Source organism: Limulus polyphemus, unplaced genomic scaffold (genome assembly GCF_000517525.1).
Source record: "Limulus polyphemus unplaced genomic scaffold, Limulus_polyphemus-2.1.2 Scaffold156, whole genome shotgun sequence".
Lineage (NCBI taxonomy): Eukaryota > Metazoa > Arthropoda > Merostomata > Xiphosura > Limulidae > Limulus > Limulus polyphemus.
In genome coordinates this window covers 632,278-653,113 of record NW_013665766.1, presented here as the reverse complement: position 1 = coordinate 653,113, position 20,836 = coordinate 632,278, and the positions used below count along the sequence as shown (strand labels likewise).

General features: G+C 32.8%; 1 protein-coding gene across 2 annotated transcripts in view; it reads right to left on the bottom strand.

Moving 5' to 3' along the window:
- Positions 1-19,399, bottom strand: part of LOC106476489 (carbonic anhydrase-related protein 10-like) — a 170,868-nt gene extending 151,469 nt beyond the window's left edge. The window contains exons 1-3 of one of the 2 annotated variants that reach the window (XM_022381324.1): positions 19,349-19,399; positions 18,917-19,059; positions 8,181-8,228 (exon numbers count right to left, since the gene is read on the bottom strand). In XM_022381324.1, coding sequence (XP_022237032.1) covers positions 8,181-8,228; positions 18,917-18,968 — 100 coding nt within the window. In that variant the 5' untranslated portion in view covers positions 18,969-19,059; positions 19,349-19,399. Of the gene's footprint in view, positions 1-8,180; positions 8,229-18,916 lie in introns of both variants that reach the window. The other variant, XM_022381323.1, reaches the window with a different exon arrangement.
- Positions 19,400-20,836: the final 1,437 nt, after the last annotated feature.

Sequence of the window (20,836 nt, the reverse complement as noted above, 5' to 3'; positions counted from 1 at the left end):
GTAATACACAGAATTTCCACCGTCACTTTAAACTTAACAACCTTTATAACACACGCTATAAATCACAGTGGTTCACACACTTTACTTACGGTGCATACTGTTCGCTTGATTCAATTATCTATATCTTCAATTCTATCTATATCTCTTCAATCTATCTGCCAATCTCGCTGGCTTTCTTTGCCAGGCTTATATACTAGAAAAAAGAGGGCGCCTCGAACAAACTAGAGTTGCCAGGAAAATTCATGATTCTTCTAGAATCTCCAGCGCGCATGCTCCCAGAATTGCATGACTTCCGCTTTCGTAACAATACAATTCCATGCAAAATGTGGTGTGTAAATTTCAACAAAGTTTCCAAATCTTGCAGCTTAACAAGACGATCGGTAGGGGGCTTTTTACATTCAGGCAATAATGTACTCGAGTTTATTTTGTTTTTAGTAGAATTGAGTCCTAAATAACGAGAAGAACACATAATTATGCAATTCTGTTTCATGTGGACGTAGAAAATCATTTGTAGTTTACTTCGTATCCATTTCTCCAACGCTAAATTTGTTTTTACATGCGGTGAAAGATTTACGTGTTAATCAACTTTGCTGTGTTGAAGCAATTGATTTTAGTATACCAGAACTCGCCTTTTATAAACTGTCTCTAAAATAGTAGTCATTGTATTAGTTATATACTATTTCTGTGTGTACAAATATATTATATGATGTTATTTTAAAGTAAACTTCTTAAGAATGATTACATGATACATGCGTAGACTAAAGCTTTATATAAGAAATGACTAATTAACGTATTAATCTAATTAGTTACACATGTTTTTCAGGCTTTCATATGTATCTTGTAACAATTTAAAACATAGTAATGTTTCTATGCTCACAGTGAGTTTTAACAGCTGTTTCGAATTTTTATGATTTTTCCAATAAAGTCGATTATCCACGAACAGCTGCTCTGTATATAAAGCGTAGTGACCTTCGGCAAATTTTGTTCTTTATCGTCACTATATAGTGAACAACAAGCAAAAAAACAAACAATAATTATTTTAATCAAAAAGACTGGTTAAGATTTTATTTCTAAGATGCATTCAATGGTGAGACTTTCTTGCCCAAACCCAAACGTCTTTGTTCTCCTCTCTTTTAGACATGGGAGGGTCAGGTTCAAAGACCTCTTCCTCTGTTCTGCACTTGATTAATATCTGTTCAATATTCATTTAATTACTACAAGAGGGCCAGAGTTTAGCTAGTCCGCGCTTTCACTTTGACTCCTTTTAGGGCCATGTTCATGTATGTAATTATATTAATACTGATGTGTTAATACACTTTCACTTAATTCGATTGTGTTAAAGTTCACACAACACGAACAGTTCCAGTTGTATTGTTCAAATTTTTCAATAATTTCGGCAAGAGCATTCACATATAAAAACCTTTTTTAATGCTTTCACAGTAAATTAAAATTATTGACGGTACCTATGTCTAGTTTTAGGTGGCATTAATTTATTTTTATTTCTTATATAAATGTTAATAAGAGAAAGGTACTTAGGACTATTTTCATCATGTATGCAGAAACGGTCGAGTTCGCATAGTTTGTTTGTTTTTGTTTGTTTGTAATTAAGCACAAAGCTACACAATGGGTTATCTGTGCTCTGCCCACCACGGGTATCGAAACCAGGATTCTAGCTTTGTAAGTCCGCAGACATACCTCTGTGCCACTGGGGGTCGAGTTCGCATAGTATATCATTCTTTTGCCGATTTTTCGCGAGATAATTTAGTGAACCATGTAGGAGTCTATCAGTTGCTGTTTCTGTATTTGTGTAATTGTGCACAAATGCTGAAGAAGTTGATCTAGGTACTCTGTATGATGTTGTAAGTAGTGTGTTCTGTAATGTTTGTAATTTAGTTTTAATTTGGTTTGGTGTTATATTTATCCAAGCTGGTGATGTATATTCTATTATTGGACGTATGTATGTTTTGTATATTTTTCTATGTTTTCTGCTGTTGCTCCGCTGTTTTTACCTGCTACGCTCCTTGTTTAGTTCGTACGCTGCCAAACTTTGGTTTTTATATTGTTTGTGTTCAGTCCATGTTAATTTTGTATCATAAGCTAGACCTAAGAATTTAGCTGATATTTTTGTCTGGAGAAGTGCTCCATTCATGTACAGATCTGGAGGGTCTTTTTTATGTTTATCTAATTTTGCGAAAACGACTATTTATGTCTTAGGTACATTGATTTTAATTCGATATTTTCGGCAGTATTCTGTTATTCTATTTAATTGAGGTTGGATGTTTGTGGCTGCGATAGATGGGGTGTGAACACTTTTCCAAACTGATACATCATCTGCGAACTGCGATGAATACCCATGATTCGGATCATTTAGGGACATGTTGTTAACGTACATGATGAATAGTATAGGGCTAACTACTACTCCCTGTGAGATACCTGCCTCAGGAATAAAAGATTCCGAGAAGGTTCCTTCTACATTTATTTTACATGTTCTATTTTCCAAAAAATTGGATAGCTAGCGAATGATACCACGCGGTAGTTCCATTTCTGACATACGGAACCTCAGACCATTATACCATACAGTGTTGAATGCTTTTTTGATATCGAGAAAACATGCGACAATGCATTGTTCTTTGTTAAAGCTGTCTATTATTGATTCTGTGAGTCTCACTAGATGATCAGTTGTCTGTCTGTACTTTCTGAATCCGTTTTGTACCTCGGGTAATTTTTCGTTTATTTCCAGGAATGTAGATAGTCTGTTACTGATTATTTGTTCTAGTAGTTTTCTTGTTGTGCTGGTCAGGCTGTTTGGGCGGTAACTATTTGGTTTATTGGCTGGCTTCCCCTCTTTATGGAACATTAAAATGTTTGCTTGCTTCCAAGAAACTGGGATGTATCCGGAGTTTAGTGATAGATTAAAAAGCGCTGTGAGGTGTTCAAACAATTTCCTAGTGCCTTTTTTTAAGGAAGATGGCTTGTATGCCATCTTCTCCTGGAGCTGTGTTCTTTGTTGTTTTTATTGCCTGTTGAACTTCTGTTACTGTTATTTCTTTAGTCATATTTTCTGTTGTATTGTAGTTATTTTTTTCATCATTTGTTGTTTTAATGTTATTTATATTTATTGAGAAAAGTGATTTGTACATTTCTTTGTTTTTTGTTACAAATTGATTTACGTCGTTATAGGAGTGAGTATTCGTGATGTGTTTTAAAGATGCTCTGTAGTTCTTTGAATGCCTCTGCTTTATCTTTGTTTGTATTATATTATTGATTTCTAGTGGTGGATATTTACGTGTTGCTTTTTCACCGTTTGTGAATCGTTTTAGATGGGTCCAGAATAGTTTCGATTCAGTTTTGTCATTTAGTTGTGAACAGAAGAAGTCCAATTGTTCTTGTTTTAAAAGTTTCACTTCTGCTCTTATTTTATTTCTTATACCATTTACTTGTGTCTTAATTGTTGGGTCTCTGTTTTATATGTATTGTCTTCTGAGTTGGCATCGTATTTTGATAATATTTAGTAGTGGTGTGTGTGGTTGCCATGCTTGATTTATTGCTAAGTGTTTGTGTGTTGGTATTGTTTCTTTAGCTGTTTTGGTAAGGCACTCGGTAATTGCTTGACAGCATGCATCAATTTCCGTGTGCTCTGTTGCAGTAAGGATAATATTTAGTAGTGGTGTGTGTGGTTGTCATGCTTGATTTATTGCTAAGTGTTTGTGTGTTGGTATTGTTTCTTTAGCTGTTTTGGTAAGGCACTCGGTAATTGCTTGACAGCATGCATCAATTTCCGTCTGCTCTGTTGCAGTAAGGATAATATTTTTTGGTAGTAGTTGATCTAATATTAATTTGTATTTATCCCAGTTTGCCTTTTTGTAATTACATTTTTCAGTTTTGTAGGGTTTATTTACATATACTCTAAATTCAGTTTTAAATGTTTTTGATCCAGCTGTACTGCTTTCAAAATTTCACATATTCTTTGGTTATTCAAACCATAAAGCATAGTGAAAGTAATATAACATATTGTGTTCCACGATTGTGTCACAGTGAACATAATACGTTATGAAAGATACATGTTACTATAACATAAAAATGGGCTTCTAGTTGGTACGCGAGTTCGAATCCCCGTCCCACCAAAAATGCCCGCCTTTTCAGCCGTGGGGGAGTTATAATGTTACAGTCAATCTCATTATTCGTTGGTGAAAGAGTAGCCCAAGAGTTGGCGATAGGTGGTGATTACCAGCTTTCTTCCCTCTAGTCTTGCACTGCTGAATTGGGAACAGCTAGCGCAGATAGCCCTCGTGTAGCTTTGCGCGAAATTCAAAACAAACCAAGCCAATATAGTTTGTAGAACACATCACTAACATTTATTGGTATAACTTTTCAAGTATAAAATGTTTTGGTGAATTTTGTTAGGTGTTTAAATCTAAAGCAGACAGTGTCCTTAAGGGTAAATACTACCGCATGAGATACGATTGCTAATTTTTTTTCTTTGTAAAATTATACATCTTTTACACATATTACAAATGGAAGGTCGTTTGACACAATTTTTTTGTTTAAAATTAAACCGAACATGCTAGGAAAAAAACAACGATGTTGGTGCACAACCTTTGAAATCAACTAGTAAACGTCGATTTGAAAATCAATTCTGTGGATATCCTGGCAGTCGCGGTTGGATTTTTCGGTATTTATGTTTTCCGGGATCGCTAGTGTTGATCAAAATTACAAAACTCGTATGTGACAGGAAACTCCCACTGCTACAGAAATTACGTGAAACAGAATAAGTCCAATATATCATCATCAGATCTAGTGAAAGCTGTAACATACACTTTACTGCTGCATAATATATGATGAAATCTTATAACTTTGATTAACTGTTTCCAGAAATTTTGTTGTTTTTTGCTGGATTTTTTTTTAAGTTTAAAGCGCTCTTATTTTAAAATAGATACATAGATGTTCGTTGATAATATAGATTGAAGAAAATTCACAAAATTAATGCATTCATAAACATTACAAAATTTGTCATCGGAACACGTAAAGCAAAATCTTCTTAATTCTTAATTATTTTAAAACACAAATAATATTCATGTCTCAGATTTGTTATTAGACTTAGAATGAAGCACCATCTGTGTCTACATTATTATCAATCGATAAGTATCGTTTTATAAGATATTTTGAGACACTCGAAGCTTTGTTTAACTCAATATTGATTTTTGTTCTTCCATTCTGCTACATTATACTTCTCAATTACTTTGTTATGGGACTTAAATTGAAGATTTTGTAATGTATTTTGTTTGTTATATTCGCTGACTTTCACCTAACGTCTGGTGTTCCTTGAAATATAATCTTATCACCGAAGCTGCATCGTTTAAATTATGAATTTAGAACAATGTTGTCTTATTTCACACATGTGACTCCGGTGTGACACTATATCATATAATATTGAGAACATGTTTTGTGTCGTATTGCTAACAGTAATGAGCATATCGAAAAATATGTTTGTTTGCTTTTTTAATTTATGCACAAAGCTACACAATGGGCTATATGTGCTCTGCCCACCACGGGTATCGAAACCCGGTTTCTAGCGAATTAAGTCCGCAGACATACCGCTGTGCCATTGGGGGCCATAGCTATTAAACTATCGCAAAATTCTAAATCTTCAATCTGAACATATCCTTATGATCTGAGTTGTATGACTATTCTTCGCCGGACAGAATCTGTTACATACCCTTTCCAAAAGTGATCAGTTTTCGGTAGTACCTCGCTACCTACAAAAAACTAAACAATGTCAAAAGGAAACTCTCATACGTGCCTTTTCCCAGCGATTTTATATCGGATGTTTGTCATGTGACTTGAAAATTTGATTACTTAAAATCGTTTTAATATAACATACTCAACCGTGTAGTTCACTTCGCTAAATGACGTTAGAGAAAGGCTCTGTGGCTGTTTAAATTATATATTTTTACAAATTTAAATTTACGTGGAACGCACAAGGCAATTTAATTTTTGGTGTTTAGAGAAAAATACGCAATCTGTTTAAATGGACATGAAACACAGATGCCATATATGTGACGTCAGTTTATAAAGTTAATAAAGATGATCCTTTAATTTCTGTTTTTTTGTTTTTTTTGCCTTACAACGGGCCTTTGAAAAATATATACGCAGGGGAAAATTTTAAGAATGTTCGGTGATACTATTTACTTCACTATATAACAAGAACTGTAACTATATGTTTCTTGTGACACATATAAAAAAAAAAACATCCAACCTGTTTTATAAACATTGTATAAAAGATAAGTAAACTATGATTATATGCGAGATCCTGGTACACATGCGAGATCCTGGTACACATGCATTCATAAAAACTGTAGTTTATACTCGAAACTCATCCATGATTAATATATTATTAAAATAAATACTAAGATATGTTTCTTTTACTAAGAAATGACTTTTGAAATAAAAATCATCCCCACCAACTACGTCACATCGCTCATTTTCTCTCTTTTTGTGTAAACTAATGCCAAGTTCTTTTTTGGTAAATTTTTACTTAAACGGTAAAATACATCTTAGTCAAACTAAGTTTATCCTGAGGGACTTGTTCATCATCATCTTTTCAACACATAGATGACGTGGTAATATGCCATCACTACAAAACAATGAATATTTAATCAGATTAATTTCCAACACTGACCAGACCGTAGAAACACCCGATCCTTATTATATTACATTCTTGATTAATCCATCAAGCATGATAAAAACACTAATAAAAACGCGTTCTAAAAAGGTACAAAATAAGGATCGGGTGGTAGAAAGAACAGACACTTATCCTCTCATATGGCTGTCTTTACATGATGATAATGGTTGATGGTAAGTTATAAGGATCGAGTGGTAGAAAAAATAGACACTTATCCTTTCAATACGGTTGTATTTACAGAATGATAATGGTTGATGGTAATTTATAAGGATCGAGTGGTAGAAAAAATAGACACTTATCCTTTCAATACGGTTGTATTTACGGGATGATAATGGTTGATGGTAATTTATAAGGATCGAGTGGTAGAAAAAATAGACACTTATCCTTTCAATACGGTTGTATTTACGGGATGATAATGGTTGATGGTAATTTATAAGGATCGGGTGGTAGAACAAATAGACACTTATCCTTTCAATACGGTTGTATTTACGGGATGATAATGGTTGATGGTAATTTATAAGGATCGGGTGGTAGAAAAAATAGACACTTATCCTTTCAATATGGTTGTATTTACAGGATGATAATGGTTGATGGTAATTTACTTGACCAAGAAAAGAGTGAGCTCACACCAGGAAGATTGGATTATGCTATGTCCACATTAACTTTTGAACTATACTAAGTTAGGCTTTCTAAGGATTTACTTTACTGGTTAATCGCCAATAATACAAATTCAGTTATTAAGTACATTATAGCCAAACAACATTTAGTAATGTGCTAGTGTTTACCTTTTCTTTATTGTTACTTTGTGTAAATCTTATATATGTTTATAGACAGAAAAATAGACGTCTTATAGAAGTATATCAACATTGTTGTTCGGCAAATATTGGTTAAATCACTCAGATACTTATTCTGTGAGATAAGGAAAATTTTTTTCTGCTTTATTGTATTGAAAGTCGTCTAAGCGTGCATGAGCCCCGTCTTCGACGAAGAAAAATGTTATTTACCTAAAAGCTTAAAGCTCTGGTTACTCGTTTTAATATCACGATTATAAACTTTTCGTCATTGAAGTATGTATGTAATAATATCAGGCATTAACGTCTTCATGCACTATAATATACAAAATGTATATTTTTGTTTTGCATAATAATTCAACGGTTAGAACTTGGTTATACACTTAAAAACACTTATAAAACATCGGACTGTCGGGTGAAATTTCATATCCATAACTCATAATCACATACAATTGTAAGATTGCGTATATATTGAACAAAAACAACAATGCCACTATTATAACAAAAACAACAATGCCACTATTATAACAAAAACAACAATGCCACTATTATAACAAAAACAACAATGCTGCTATTATAACAAAAACAACAATGCTGTTATTATGAGAACTAAAACGAATGTAATATAGTGACTGTGTAACAGAACATTAGCACCTAGTAAGTAGAAAGAGATAAATATATCTTTTAAAGGTTCCTTCAGCTCTTACCAGATATACCGTCGTATGTCCACCAGTCTTCCCAGTTTGACGACGTTCCTGTCAAAATTAAAAAGAGACAAATTTTGTAAAGATTTCATCATGAAAGAAATTATCCACCTTAAATCCAATTATCTTTGACGTGATTGAACATATCTTTTTTTTATTAAACTACAATCTCTGAATGGTTACGACGTAAGGAATGCAAGGTAAATAAAATGAGTTTAATTCTTGCACATTATAGCTCATCAGATTTTCTATTGGTTTAATTGGAAAATTCTACTAGACAGGACTAGAGATAACTGATAGGATTTAATCAGACTCAAACATTTAATGAAATGCATAGAAAGTTATACCATCTGCTAACGTATATGTCGTGCTGTTATAATTCTATGTCCATCATAACCTTTTAAAGATCAAAGTTTCAGACTATAAAAATCATCCATCAGCCACTTTTCTACATACTCGTTTTCTAAAACTGCATTAGACAAAAGGAAACAATACAATAAAATGACATTATATTTCTTGTTTTATATTTTATTAATATTCACAAGTATTATGCATACAACTGAAATTGTATATTTTAGACACTTCACAAGTGTGGTTACTTTACAGAAAAACACGTTGACTGTTGTTAGCTGTCAGGCTATTTGTGAATCTACCAAATGAAATAAATAATAAGAGCGTTGTTAGATATATAATTTTCTTTAAGTGCTAATCTGAAAGTTTGTAAATTCTGGTGATAAACACTTCTTCACCATGGTCTTAATAATTGGGTAGTCATTCAGAAATAATATCATTTTCTTTCACTGTTGGCCCGGCATGGCCAGGTGGTTAGGGCGCTCGACTCGTAATCTGAGAGTCGCGGGTTCGAATCCTCGTCTCACCAAAATGCTTGCCCTTTCAGCCGTGGGAGTGTTATAATATGACGGTCAATCCCACTATTCGTTGGTAAAAGAGTAGCCCAAGAGTTGGCGGTGGGTGGTGATGACTAGCTGCCTTACCTCTAGTGTTACACTACTAAATTAGGGACGGCTAGCGCGAAATTAAAAACAATAACACATAACAAACTTTCATTGTTAGCTGGTTGTATTTATACAAGTATTTCAAATGCATGTAATATAATATAACGCATAAACATGGGAAAACAAACACCAACTCACATGCATCGTTTCTCAGTAAAGTTATAGACCTTTATATCAAATACATTTATCCAGCGTCTATCGCTATAAGCAAATAGCTTACAGTGTTTTCCAATAGTTTTGACGATACCGGAGGCAAAGTGTTTTTATATTAATTTTACTTGACTACGTCTGATCAAATATCTGGCAAACAAGAATCGCTCAAATTTGATACATACCCATCTCAAGACGAAGATAAGAGTCTCATACTTGTAGCTATCCGATCGACTGGTGACATTCCCATGACAAGAAAGTTAAGTTTTTTTTTTTTAATGCCCTTATAGTTTCCACAATTTTGTTTTTCTTGTAAGTGTCGCAATATCATTTCTACAATTGAAAAACGTTAAAATATTCTTTCAATAAGATGCATACTGTTTTAAATTTTTATTGGAAATACGGAATAACCTTAATTTCTTTTTGTGTGTGTCGGCCAGGAAATAGCATATATTTTGCAAGAATATTATGAAAAATTTGTAAATGAAAATATTTGCACCGAACGAGCTAAATCATAAGAATCATTACCTATTTTTATGGACATACGCTCAAGTATTCGTGTTCCTCATATCAAAATCTGTTTCTTATCTGTGTTTTGGCTAGCAAACAGACAACAACAACAACAAAAAGAGATATATGTATGTAACGTTGATCTACAATTTAATATTACAGATTGTGCATTGCTTCAATTAAAAACCAAATATACTAATAACAGAAAAAAAAAATATTTTAATCAATATTATAGCCTAATTTGAATACAATTGAGACAGGAAACACAGTTTAAGTTTCAAAGAAAATAGTTGCGTTTAATAATCTAACTCATTATTTGACAAAAGTCTGTGCATGTGTGTCCGTTTATAACTGACGAACCACTGGACCTATTATCACCAAACCTGGCATGTACTCCTAGAGTACCTCGAGAAGTGGGAACAGCACTTGGATCTCACTCTGTTTGTCACCCACCAGGGTACTCTATTATTTCCCAATGCATTAAAATGTACGTCAGCTTATAAAACTCAACGTTATTCAGATTTTGAATTTAACCTAGCTATTTGAAAAAGTTGATGTTTTTATTTAAAATGCTGGGCGGAAAAGTAGATTTAATTACAGAAATAAAAGAAATTCTTATAAGCAGACTCTTTCTACATAAGCTAGTATGAAAATTATAGTTGTTGAAGTCTTTAACTTGTGAAGTATAACTGGTTTTCCGCAGCTTACAGAAAAAAAAATTATCTTGGGTGCTCTCTCATTGAGCTATGACATCTTCTATTTTCATTATTAACTTTGTTATTTTAGTTATTTTCATTTTCGTGGAAAAAACTGAAAACGAACATTTTTGGTCAGAATTTTGGCTACATTCTAAGTAGTTTCTATCGGAAAGTTATAATGAATTTTTTTATTAGTTCGAGACATAACGTATTCTTCTCACATACACTATTTTGATTTCCTTTTTTATTAACCTACATGTTTCATTGATCTTTGGCTTGTGTTAGGTGTCATGTTATGGAACATGAAAAGATTATAGTTAAACTTAATACTTCAAATTGAATTATTTATAATATTGAAATCTTACACTCTGTTGGAATAGTTATTTTTCAGATAAAACACTCATAAAGTGTTGGTGTGCAGACAGACGGATGGGTACGTTATCTTAAAGCAATTTTGGAGCCTCATCACGTCGTTACAGTCCAGGTCACCTCGTCCAGTCTTGCTTTATCTCAGTGATTCTCAACCGGTGGGCCGCCGTGAGACCCGCAGTTACGGACCGCCGTGAGCCGGGGCAACTGTGACTACCCTAAACTAACGACTCATGAACTGACTTAATTATTGTACCAAATAACTAAGGTGAGCCTCGAAGTAAAATATTCAAGAAATCCTGTTCTATTTGACGACCATGCATCTTGACAATAGCCTTGTACGGTAGTCTCCATTACAAAAGGCTCCGTCGTAAGGTTGTCATGTCCAAAGCACGTCTCTCCTATCCGCCAACTTTTCATAACTGATCTAGTGCACAAGAAAGCTAATTTTTCCAGCGCTCATTTCAACAGTTCGATCGCACACAATTCCATAAACGCCGCGTTCAACGATTTAACCGATATGTCTTCCTATGGAATAAAATGAATACTCGTTTTATCCTCCATCTGCTTGAGGTATGCGACGGTTCAACAGGAGGTATGACTAAACGTCTTATCTTGGTGAGCCCATACCTTGTTGGCCTCATTTCCAAACTTTGTATTTCTTGATTTTGTTGCTACTGCTGCCTGGGAGACGTGAACGACTGTTACCACTGACACAGCACTTCGCTACCGCGGCTGAGGTATGACTTACTACAGGTTTCTTTCTGGATGGTTCATGGGTTTCTAGTTAATTCACATTCCTTTGTTTGCCTATGCCATTAAGTAAAAGGGTAATCTTCCCTGGAAATTCTACGTCCCAGATCTGAACACACCTTTACGATCTGAGTGTATGAATACTTTAAAAAAAGCGAACAAAGTGGGTTATTTGTGGTGTTCCGCCAACCATGGGTGTCGAAGCCCGATTTTTTGGCGTTATAAACCCTCAGACTTAGCGCTGAACCACATAGTTTCAGTACAATTAAAAATAGTTCAAGTCCCTGAAGTCAAGAAATCCTCCATTAATTCTATCATTTTCTTTCTGCATTTCATAATCTACAAATACAAATGTAAACTACTCATGCAGCGAGTGTGAAAATGTATCTTTAAAGTTTGTAGTGCTTTCAACAGAAAAACTTGAAACAAAATTAGGATCAAAATAATAATGCATTGTATAATGACAGAAACAGGTTTTCAAATCAATTCTTTGAAATAAAGAATTCAATAATTATAATTCGTCTTATGCTGCTCAATGTTAAGCACAAAGCTAGACAAAGGGTTATCTGTACTTTGCCCACCACAGGTATCGAAACCCGATTTCATAGTGTTGTAAGCTGGGGGAGGGGGCTGCTTAATGTTAGACTTTTTCATTTTATTTGTTTAAATAGTTTTAAAATGATAAATATTCTGTTTAAAGAGATTGTGACAAGTGACCGCTATATTTAACACGGGGAGGGGGGCTGCTTAATGTTAGACTTTTTCATTTTATTTGTTTAAATAGTTTTAAAATAATAAATAATCTGTTGAAAGAGATTGTGACAAGTGACCGCTATATTTAACACAATAACTGAAAGATTCATATTATCTCATTTAATAATATTTCATTAATATATTTTAACAAACCCGACATTAACAAAGAATCATTTCACAAAGAAGCTCTTATCTTTCTTTATACACGTTTTTTAAGTAATAAAATAAACTGTATCGACAAAACTGGCAAGATGCATAGAGTTATAAATAAATAAACATTCAAAGTTGCGCTTTAAAAGTAAACTAAAATTACTGGTATTAGAACAAAAACACGTATGTCATTGAATTTACCAATTTATATCATTGTATAAACTGAATATCTGTTAAAGAAAAAGTCAGGTAGTATGAGTTCGCTTCATAAAACTTTTCATCGAATGCTAGAAAAAAAAGTTTCTTGCAGAACAAGGCCTCCGCGATTGTCAAGTCAGTCATATATAAGTTTACAGAGTTTCAAAAGTCACGCAGTAAATCCATCCTAATGTTTTAAATCTTGTTTCCTGTTGAAAACTATGCGTGAACCATGTGCTGAGATAGTGTCACCGTGTGGTTATAATTAATTTCATTCATGATGAGAAACATATCAAACTCAATAAGAACGCAACGTAGACATGCGTTAAATATATATTTTTTCATCTGGTGCGTGCATTTTGAAATTGAACGTAATTGTAGCTACGAAATAACACTGTCATCAATGTAGCGAATTAGATAGTTATTTTAACGGTGATCGTAACTGACGTGAATCTAATACATCACAGGAATGAAATTACGAGCACTGTAATTTGGTGCCTCAATTTCCATAGTGATATATATATATTATGAATGAAATATAGTGGTAATGTGAGAAATATTTTCTATTAGGTTAGCTTAAAGCCCTGTGCCGAAACGTAACTTACTGGATTCCATTAATAAAATTTGAACATTAGCGGGTCCAGAACTTTAATATAACTCACAATGCACGCACTTTGCTTCTACAGAGTCGAGACAATCAAACACTTCCTCGTGAGGAGAGCAAGAGTAACTTACTTTAACCCTATAAATGGATACCTTATTAACACTCTTAGGTCTTTTCTGGTTGTACTTTGCAATTGTATAATACGCTGTTTTTAAAACAAAGATTATCTAAAGTCGTTGGCCACCATATTCATTCCTATAAAATGGCGCTAACCTCTTCTAATTTTTTCCCACTATAGAATGTTTAGAATTGAAGCCAAGTAATCACTATGACCGTCCCTACACAGAATATTTTACCTTTACAAGAAGAAAAAAGAAGTACGTACACAGATTTACACCACACTATAACACATTTATACGCTATTACATTGTAATCACTAATTTTCGGATATAAAAAAATAGTGAAATCATAAGTGAACTCTTTATACCAGCATAATCCGAATCACCCCATGATCATATTAAAGATAATCAGTATATAAAATATCCCATATAAGAAATTGCAATATTTGTTTAACGAACCTGATTAGAACACTTTGTATTTTAAGTTGGATTTCTTATGATAAAACACGTTTCTTTTGGTTCTATTTGTTTCGCAATGCTGTATATGTATACATACGTATATTAATCTGAATCACAGTAAATATGAGAATATTTGTCTAAATACTTTTGAATATAAGAAGATCAGCTACGTGTAATTAATATTCATACTGTACTTTAGCCTTAATTTGTAAGAATAACTTGATCACTGGTCTTAGTAAATGTTAAGAACAATTTAGGAAAGTAGCCCTTAAAAATAACTAATAACAAAAGATACCAGGCAGAATTAACGTCTTATTTCACACGTAGACGCCAAGTAAAAGTTCAAAAATGAAACAGAATATTCAGTCAACGATACAAATTAGAACATTAGGTTTCACGAAATATATTAGCTGGATTTTCCTAATTGTGCGGAAGAAGGGCGAGCAATTATTGCTATACATTACTGGGACAGTATTTACAAGTTATGTATTTATTTTGTTGTTGGGAGATTCAAGCGTTTGAACAGTCAATTCTGCTTTTCATAATTCATGCTAAAAATTATAATTTGGTATTTATTAATTCCACCGACAAAGCATTATAAATATCATAAGAAAAATACTTTCTGTATGTAATACAAAGTAATATTCACTTTTTTAAAGATATAACCCAAGATATATGTGTATATCTAAATATGTAATTACTTATTAATTAATTGACATGTTTTCTATACTTATATTCAACCTTGTTTGGAATCTAACAAAATAAGACGCGGCTACTCTAGAATCTAACAGCATAAGACTTGGTCACTCTAGGATCAAACAACATAAGGCGCAGTCACTTTGGAATCAAACAAAATAAGATGCGACTACTCTAGAATCTTACACCATAAGACGTGGTCACTTTGGAATCTAAGAAAATAAGACTTGGTCACTTTAAAATCAAACAACATAAGGCTCGGTCACTTTGAACTTTAACAAAATAAGAAGTGGCCACAAGGAAATCCATAAGACTCAGTTATCCTGGAATATAACAATACAAGATCTGGTCATCATGGAATCTAATAACATAAGATTTGGTCACTCTTCTAATCAAAGCATAAAGTTAAATTTTCATATTCAAGAGTTTGTAAAAATATGCTAGACTGATAAATAATTATACGCAAAGCTTAGCTAAAATTATGTGCATTTAAATCAATAAAGTAGAAAACACATTATACAAGAATACCAAGTTCTTTCACTCAGTCATTTAATAAAATTTCAGCCGTTGAAAGCCTAAATCATTTTTAAAGACAGCTAATAGGACTATATAAAATATGTGAGAAATCTTCTTTTACCGTAACTTCCACATCTCCCATGAAACGTTTTACATCTTCAGAGAAACTTTTATGGCTTACAATGATGAATACATTTCGTTAAAACATCCATTGACAGTGCACAATCTCGCATAATAAGAGAATCTTATGAAAATAGGTCAGATGATTTATTATGCAAGTAAAAAATAAGATCGAAGTAATAATTGGTAGTGAAAGGAGAATTATGTCAATTAAACTTATTGTTTTGTCTTTGAACTCAATGCTTTTGACGATGCACATAATAAAAAGGGAACTACGCTCCAGACAGGTTCCTCCAAGGGATTATTATTTCCCCGAAAGGAGCCAAAGGCCGCCTGGAGGGGTCACTTATTTTAATTACTCGCACCACTATACAGTAGTGTTGTTTGTCAGTCAGTCAGTGGACACTAAAATGACGTCACAAAGGGACTCTTAACGTTGCATTCTGTTGGTTACAACGCAGCATGACATATGAACTTGAAAACAATAAATAAAAATGTTTATTACTCTTAATTTGGGTTTCAGTTACTCTAGACAGAGAACATTTTCGAATACCCCGCGGAAGTACATCTAGTATTAGAAACGTATTAGTTTATGTTTATATAAATATTGTTTGCTGTTCTTTGTAAGTAGACATGGTCGTCTGGTGTCATGTGCTTTAATAACATGGTAAACCGAGCGAATGGACGACAACATGTAAGACTAATAAAATGTTTAACTGTATAAATATTAGAGGTAATAACAATACAAGCTAACGAAGACAGGATGGGGACTTGATGACTTCCTTGTATTTTTATGTTAAAGAAACCTGTTGTGGCGTAAACTAATGCTCATTTCTTGGACTTGATACACCTTACCAAATTTGTAAAGTTTTTTGGACATCTTTCCCAACAAATGTTTGCTATCACTGTCTTCATTCTTATTTCATCGGGACAGCAGAAAAATGAGAAGCAGATCCAGAACAATTTCAAATCTCTAAAAAATCCGAGATGTTAGATAAGGAAGTTCTATGTATTTTTATTTTAGAATAAGCGAAATTGAATCAAGTATTGGAGTTACTTGTTTTTCTGTACGTGAGTTATGAAAATGGTAATATGTCTTACAAAGTATGTAGTTTATACCACGATGGGTACCATAAATCACGAATACGGTCCGTACACTTCCAGTTACATATATATATTTATATAGATACTTTAGAGAAAACCTTTGTGTACTTTTCATAACCACCAGATTTATCTCGTTTTATTTACTGACGTCAAAGTTGAGCTTAGGAACACATACTCCAAGTCGCATGACAGCTGAAACTACACTGTCGTGAATTTGCTTGGCTACCTCTCTAAGTATCTAAAAAACGTACTGACATTTAAACATGTGACTTGAAAAGGAAATTGAATGGCTAAATGATCCCATGAAATAGTTTCTGGGGAATATGTGTCTTTTGAAAGTTCTAAATAAATTATAATACACACATCTTGATCAAGGAATTCAAAAATAGTTTGATCAATGCTGGTCTGTTTATACACCTGTATATATATATATATCGTTATTAGTCTGTGTCTTTTGCGAAGTTAAATCTTATCGAACAGTTAAAACAAAAATCTGTATTAACTTAAAATAATTATCATATTAATTTAGGTTGAACTTATTTTCATTAAAAGATAACAAAGTTTGTTTTTCGTTTTGTTCTCTGGTTTTTACTGTAGTTTATTAAGCGTGCAATTATTAAATACTGGAAATAAAAAAATGCAATGCCATTACGGACGAATACAGAAAAAAAACATTTCCTCAACAGTAGTTTCAGTTGTGTAAATACAACTAAAGAGTGTGACTTTACTGATATATGAGTTTAGTCAAAACTGTGAGTCTATGTTTTTATACATACGTGTATAACAATGACATGACCATAAGTCATATTAAAAGCACACTTGAGGAACGTATATATTGACAGTAAAGAAATACTGAATACGACCAAAACCTTACAACATTTAAAGTTATACACATTATCACACACACGAATTGACATAAATTAGTGTTTTAAATGGTTTTCGTCATCCAAAATGCTTTAATTACTTCACACTTTTTGAATCTACTGAAAAACGTGATAGTGATACAGTTGTCTACCTGGCTTAAAATTAGTTAAAATTAAAAGTAGAAAATTTACTTTTAAACATTTAAACATATATCATTCTTTGCTCCTAAACATGTGGAAAATTATCATTTTGATGTACTGCCTGTATATCATATAAAGCTTTAGTCTAGTCTTACAGTATTGAGAGCTGACTTATTGCTCTTGTAATCAGTAGAATCTAGACATTGTGTCAAGTTATGGATAGCTCCATTGAAGGATTGCGTAATAGGTGTTAAGAATGGCTTTTAAAATGCCCAAATGGTGTTCAAACTATCTTTACTGTAAGAGATTAACTAGAGATTCAGAGGAAAGTTTTAATCAATTGATACATATCGCTGTAAACCGCTCTTTAATTCCAGGTTTTCTCTCTTTTTTTATCAGTTTCTCTATCGTAGCTTCTGTTTTTACATCTGAATCACACAGCCCCCGGTGGATAACGACGAGAATTTTCGTTTACTCTTATCAGTCATTAAGCTCTACTTTACTTGCATTTATATTATACAGCAGTTTGTGTCCGTATTTTGTTTGTCCGTGACAAAAAAAAAGAAAAACGTTCTAGCTTTTCGACTTATAATCACACTAAAAGCTTTAATTTTATCCATTTTCTCATTTTTTAAAACATGTTTAACAAATATTTCAATTTTCCAACTTACTCCTGGCTCAGTGCCAGCAAATGACACACACGCACGGCACATCGTCCCGCCATCCACGTGAAGTCAAAGGTGTAGTGCCTGGCGTTGGTATTATTGCTAATCTTTATACAATGTACAGTCACTTCTTATATATTTGGCCACCGTTTCCATAGCAACATGAACCTAAATTACGACGCCAAACACTGTCGAAAGATAGTTATGATACACTCTGTTCCACTGCAACTATATATCGATTGTGATAATCACATGACTTGCTGATTTACATGTTCAAAACCATTTTAATATAACCTATGCATACCTGTATTAACTGTAATTAAATGTGTCATTGCTAATATTTATAAAGTGTACAGACATTTCTAAAATTTTAGCCACACATCACAAAGCAGCATCAACCTAAATTATTATGACAATACCAGACTGCAGAGGAACTTGAGTTAGAGGAATGTTAATGTTCTGGTGTGCTATTAGTTTCTGATTAGTTTCCAAAATGTAATTTTAACCTATAATGAGAATGTATGTTTAGCATTTCAACTGTATTTTGTGACTTTATAAAATACATGTACCATCCTTGCCAAAAGTAATTATTTGGCTTTACCTCAAAAACAGCCTCTGTTTGCAACAGGTATCATATTCATGGAATATGACAGAAAAAAGAAGAAATAAGTAGAAAAGCACTAAAAGAAATATAGAAAATTATACAAACTTGAAATGATCTAAGCGGTATTTATAATATATTTGTGCTAATAATAGCACAGTGAATAAAATAAGTTCGGGTAATCTGTTCGAGCTATATATATACGTGCGTGCTTGTCTGTGTGTGCTAAAAAGGTTTCTTATTAATTTACTTACCTTCTATAAACAGAAGCAATTGGCACAAAACGAACCCAAGTTTCATCTTCATTGCCGTCAGGAGGCCTCAGCTTTCCAACGTTAGGATTTTTGTGTTAGGCAACATTATAAATCATGGTGATTGCGTTATTACAATGTCTTCACTTTGAAATAAAATCAAAGAAGAAATTGTTTTAATATCGAAGAGAAAATCCATTCCACGTTTGAAAAATAGGTTTCAGATTTATTTGACTTGGAAAATTTATTCATCAGTTAACAAAGAGGATCTGGGGTTTGAAATTAAATTTCTTATGCTAAGGAACAAAGTCTTTTAAACTTGGGAGCTATTGCAAAATAAGGTCAAGAGAGTATTCAAATAAAGCATGTTATCCTAAACTTTATGTAATCGTTTTAATAAGATATTAGCGAAAACGATCAATATGGTTTGTGCACCTTAATTAAAAGTAGATCCTCTTGTCACATCCGAACAGAAGTCTCACTCACTCATCACACAGCTCAGCTTCTCTATAAACTAAATTACCAACTACGACGGGTGGTGCTATTTATTCGGGTCAATATTCTTCTCTGGAACAGCAGCAGCGTCATCTCGTGTTAAAAACGAAAATTCTTCAAGAAATATTTGTGTAGGTCTGTTTGCTTGCTTTAAAGTATATATATATAGTTCAAAAGCTTCATACAAAATGGCGAAATCTATTAGGTTGTTAAATAGTTCGAGTATTATTGATAGATAAATAACTTAAACATACAAATAAACAATTTTGACATTTCTTAATTTTGTATTCGTCATAACACGATGATCTGTGCAAGTAGCTCGTCTCCAACACTGTCATAAGTGCAGGGAGATAATTACATCATTCAAAATGAATTAAATTGTTGCCTATTTGAAGCTAATAAAAAGTTGATGAAATCTAATTCTTATTTTACTATCTCTTCTTGAAATTTGTGTTTTTAGTTAACTTGAATGGAAATAAACTGTGCAACGCGATATTATTCTAATTTTCAGTAATTTTTTATTTAAATACAATAAATTTCGTAGTGTAATAATGTACATGTTTTGTTGGGAGCCTAAAAAATAATCGTGTAGGAAAATAAATAGTCATTGTAATAAAAATGTCATTATATATAGTGATGTTGTTTTACCAAAACAAGTTCTTGTTTTCCAAAATGCTGTAAATTGTAGTAACCACTTATATAGAAAAATTTAACCATTCGTTTTCAACTCGATTCACACAACGTATCTTTTAACGTGTGTAAACGGACAAAAAAAAACATTTTAAATCGAAAATAATATTTATAAGAAATCATTGTTGCTTAAAAGTATTTTAACGAGAATAAACAATTCCTAAATCCAATAAAGAAAACATGTTAAATAAAAACTCATTTTCAACTCACTGTTTTTTTTTAAACAGCAATCTAGATAACGTTCGAACCATACACTGAAACAAATTTCTAAATAAACATAAGAAATGTTTGGTTTAATGAAATTGCTCACTCTGCGTTCAATACGAGTTTCAAGAAAAGCTAATAACTCAAACTATCTACTACGTTTTCTTTAATGCCCAAACTTTCACCCATAATTCCATTAACTGTCTTCAGCTTTGAAAACGTTTGCTGAAACTTTGACAAACAAACAAACAACAACAATAAAACAAAAACACGGAAGAGCAAATCTTCGCTCCTGTATCTTAACATAGATATATATTAACCATATTATGAGCCTACATCAAAATCTGAATAATATTTTACGTGTATCTTCGCTCTGAGAGAAGTAAACACGAGTACCTAGCCTGACATGTGCAACTGTGTCGTTGTTAAATTACAAACAAATACATGGGTAGAATTTGGACAACATTTGGGAGAACTTATAGAACAATGCGCGACTTTTATTATAAAGTAGTTTAATTTCGAGAGCAAAAGCCT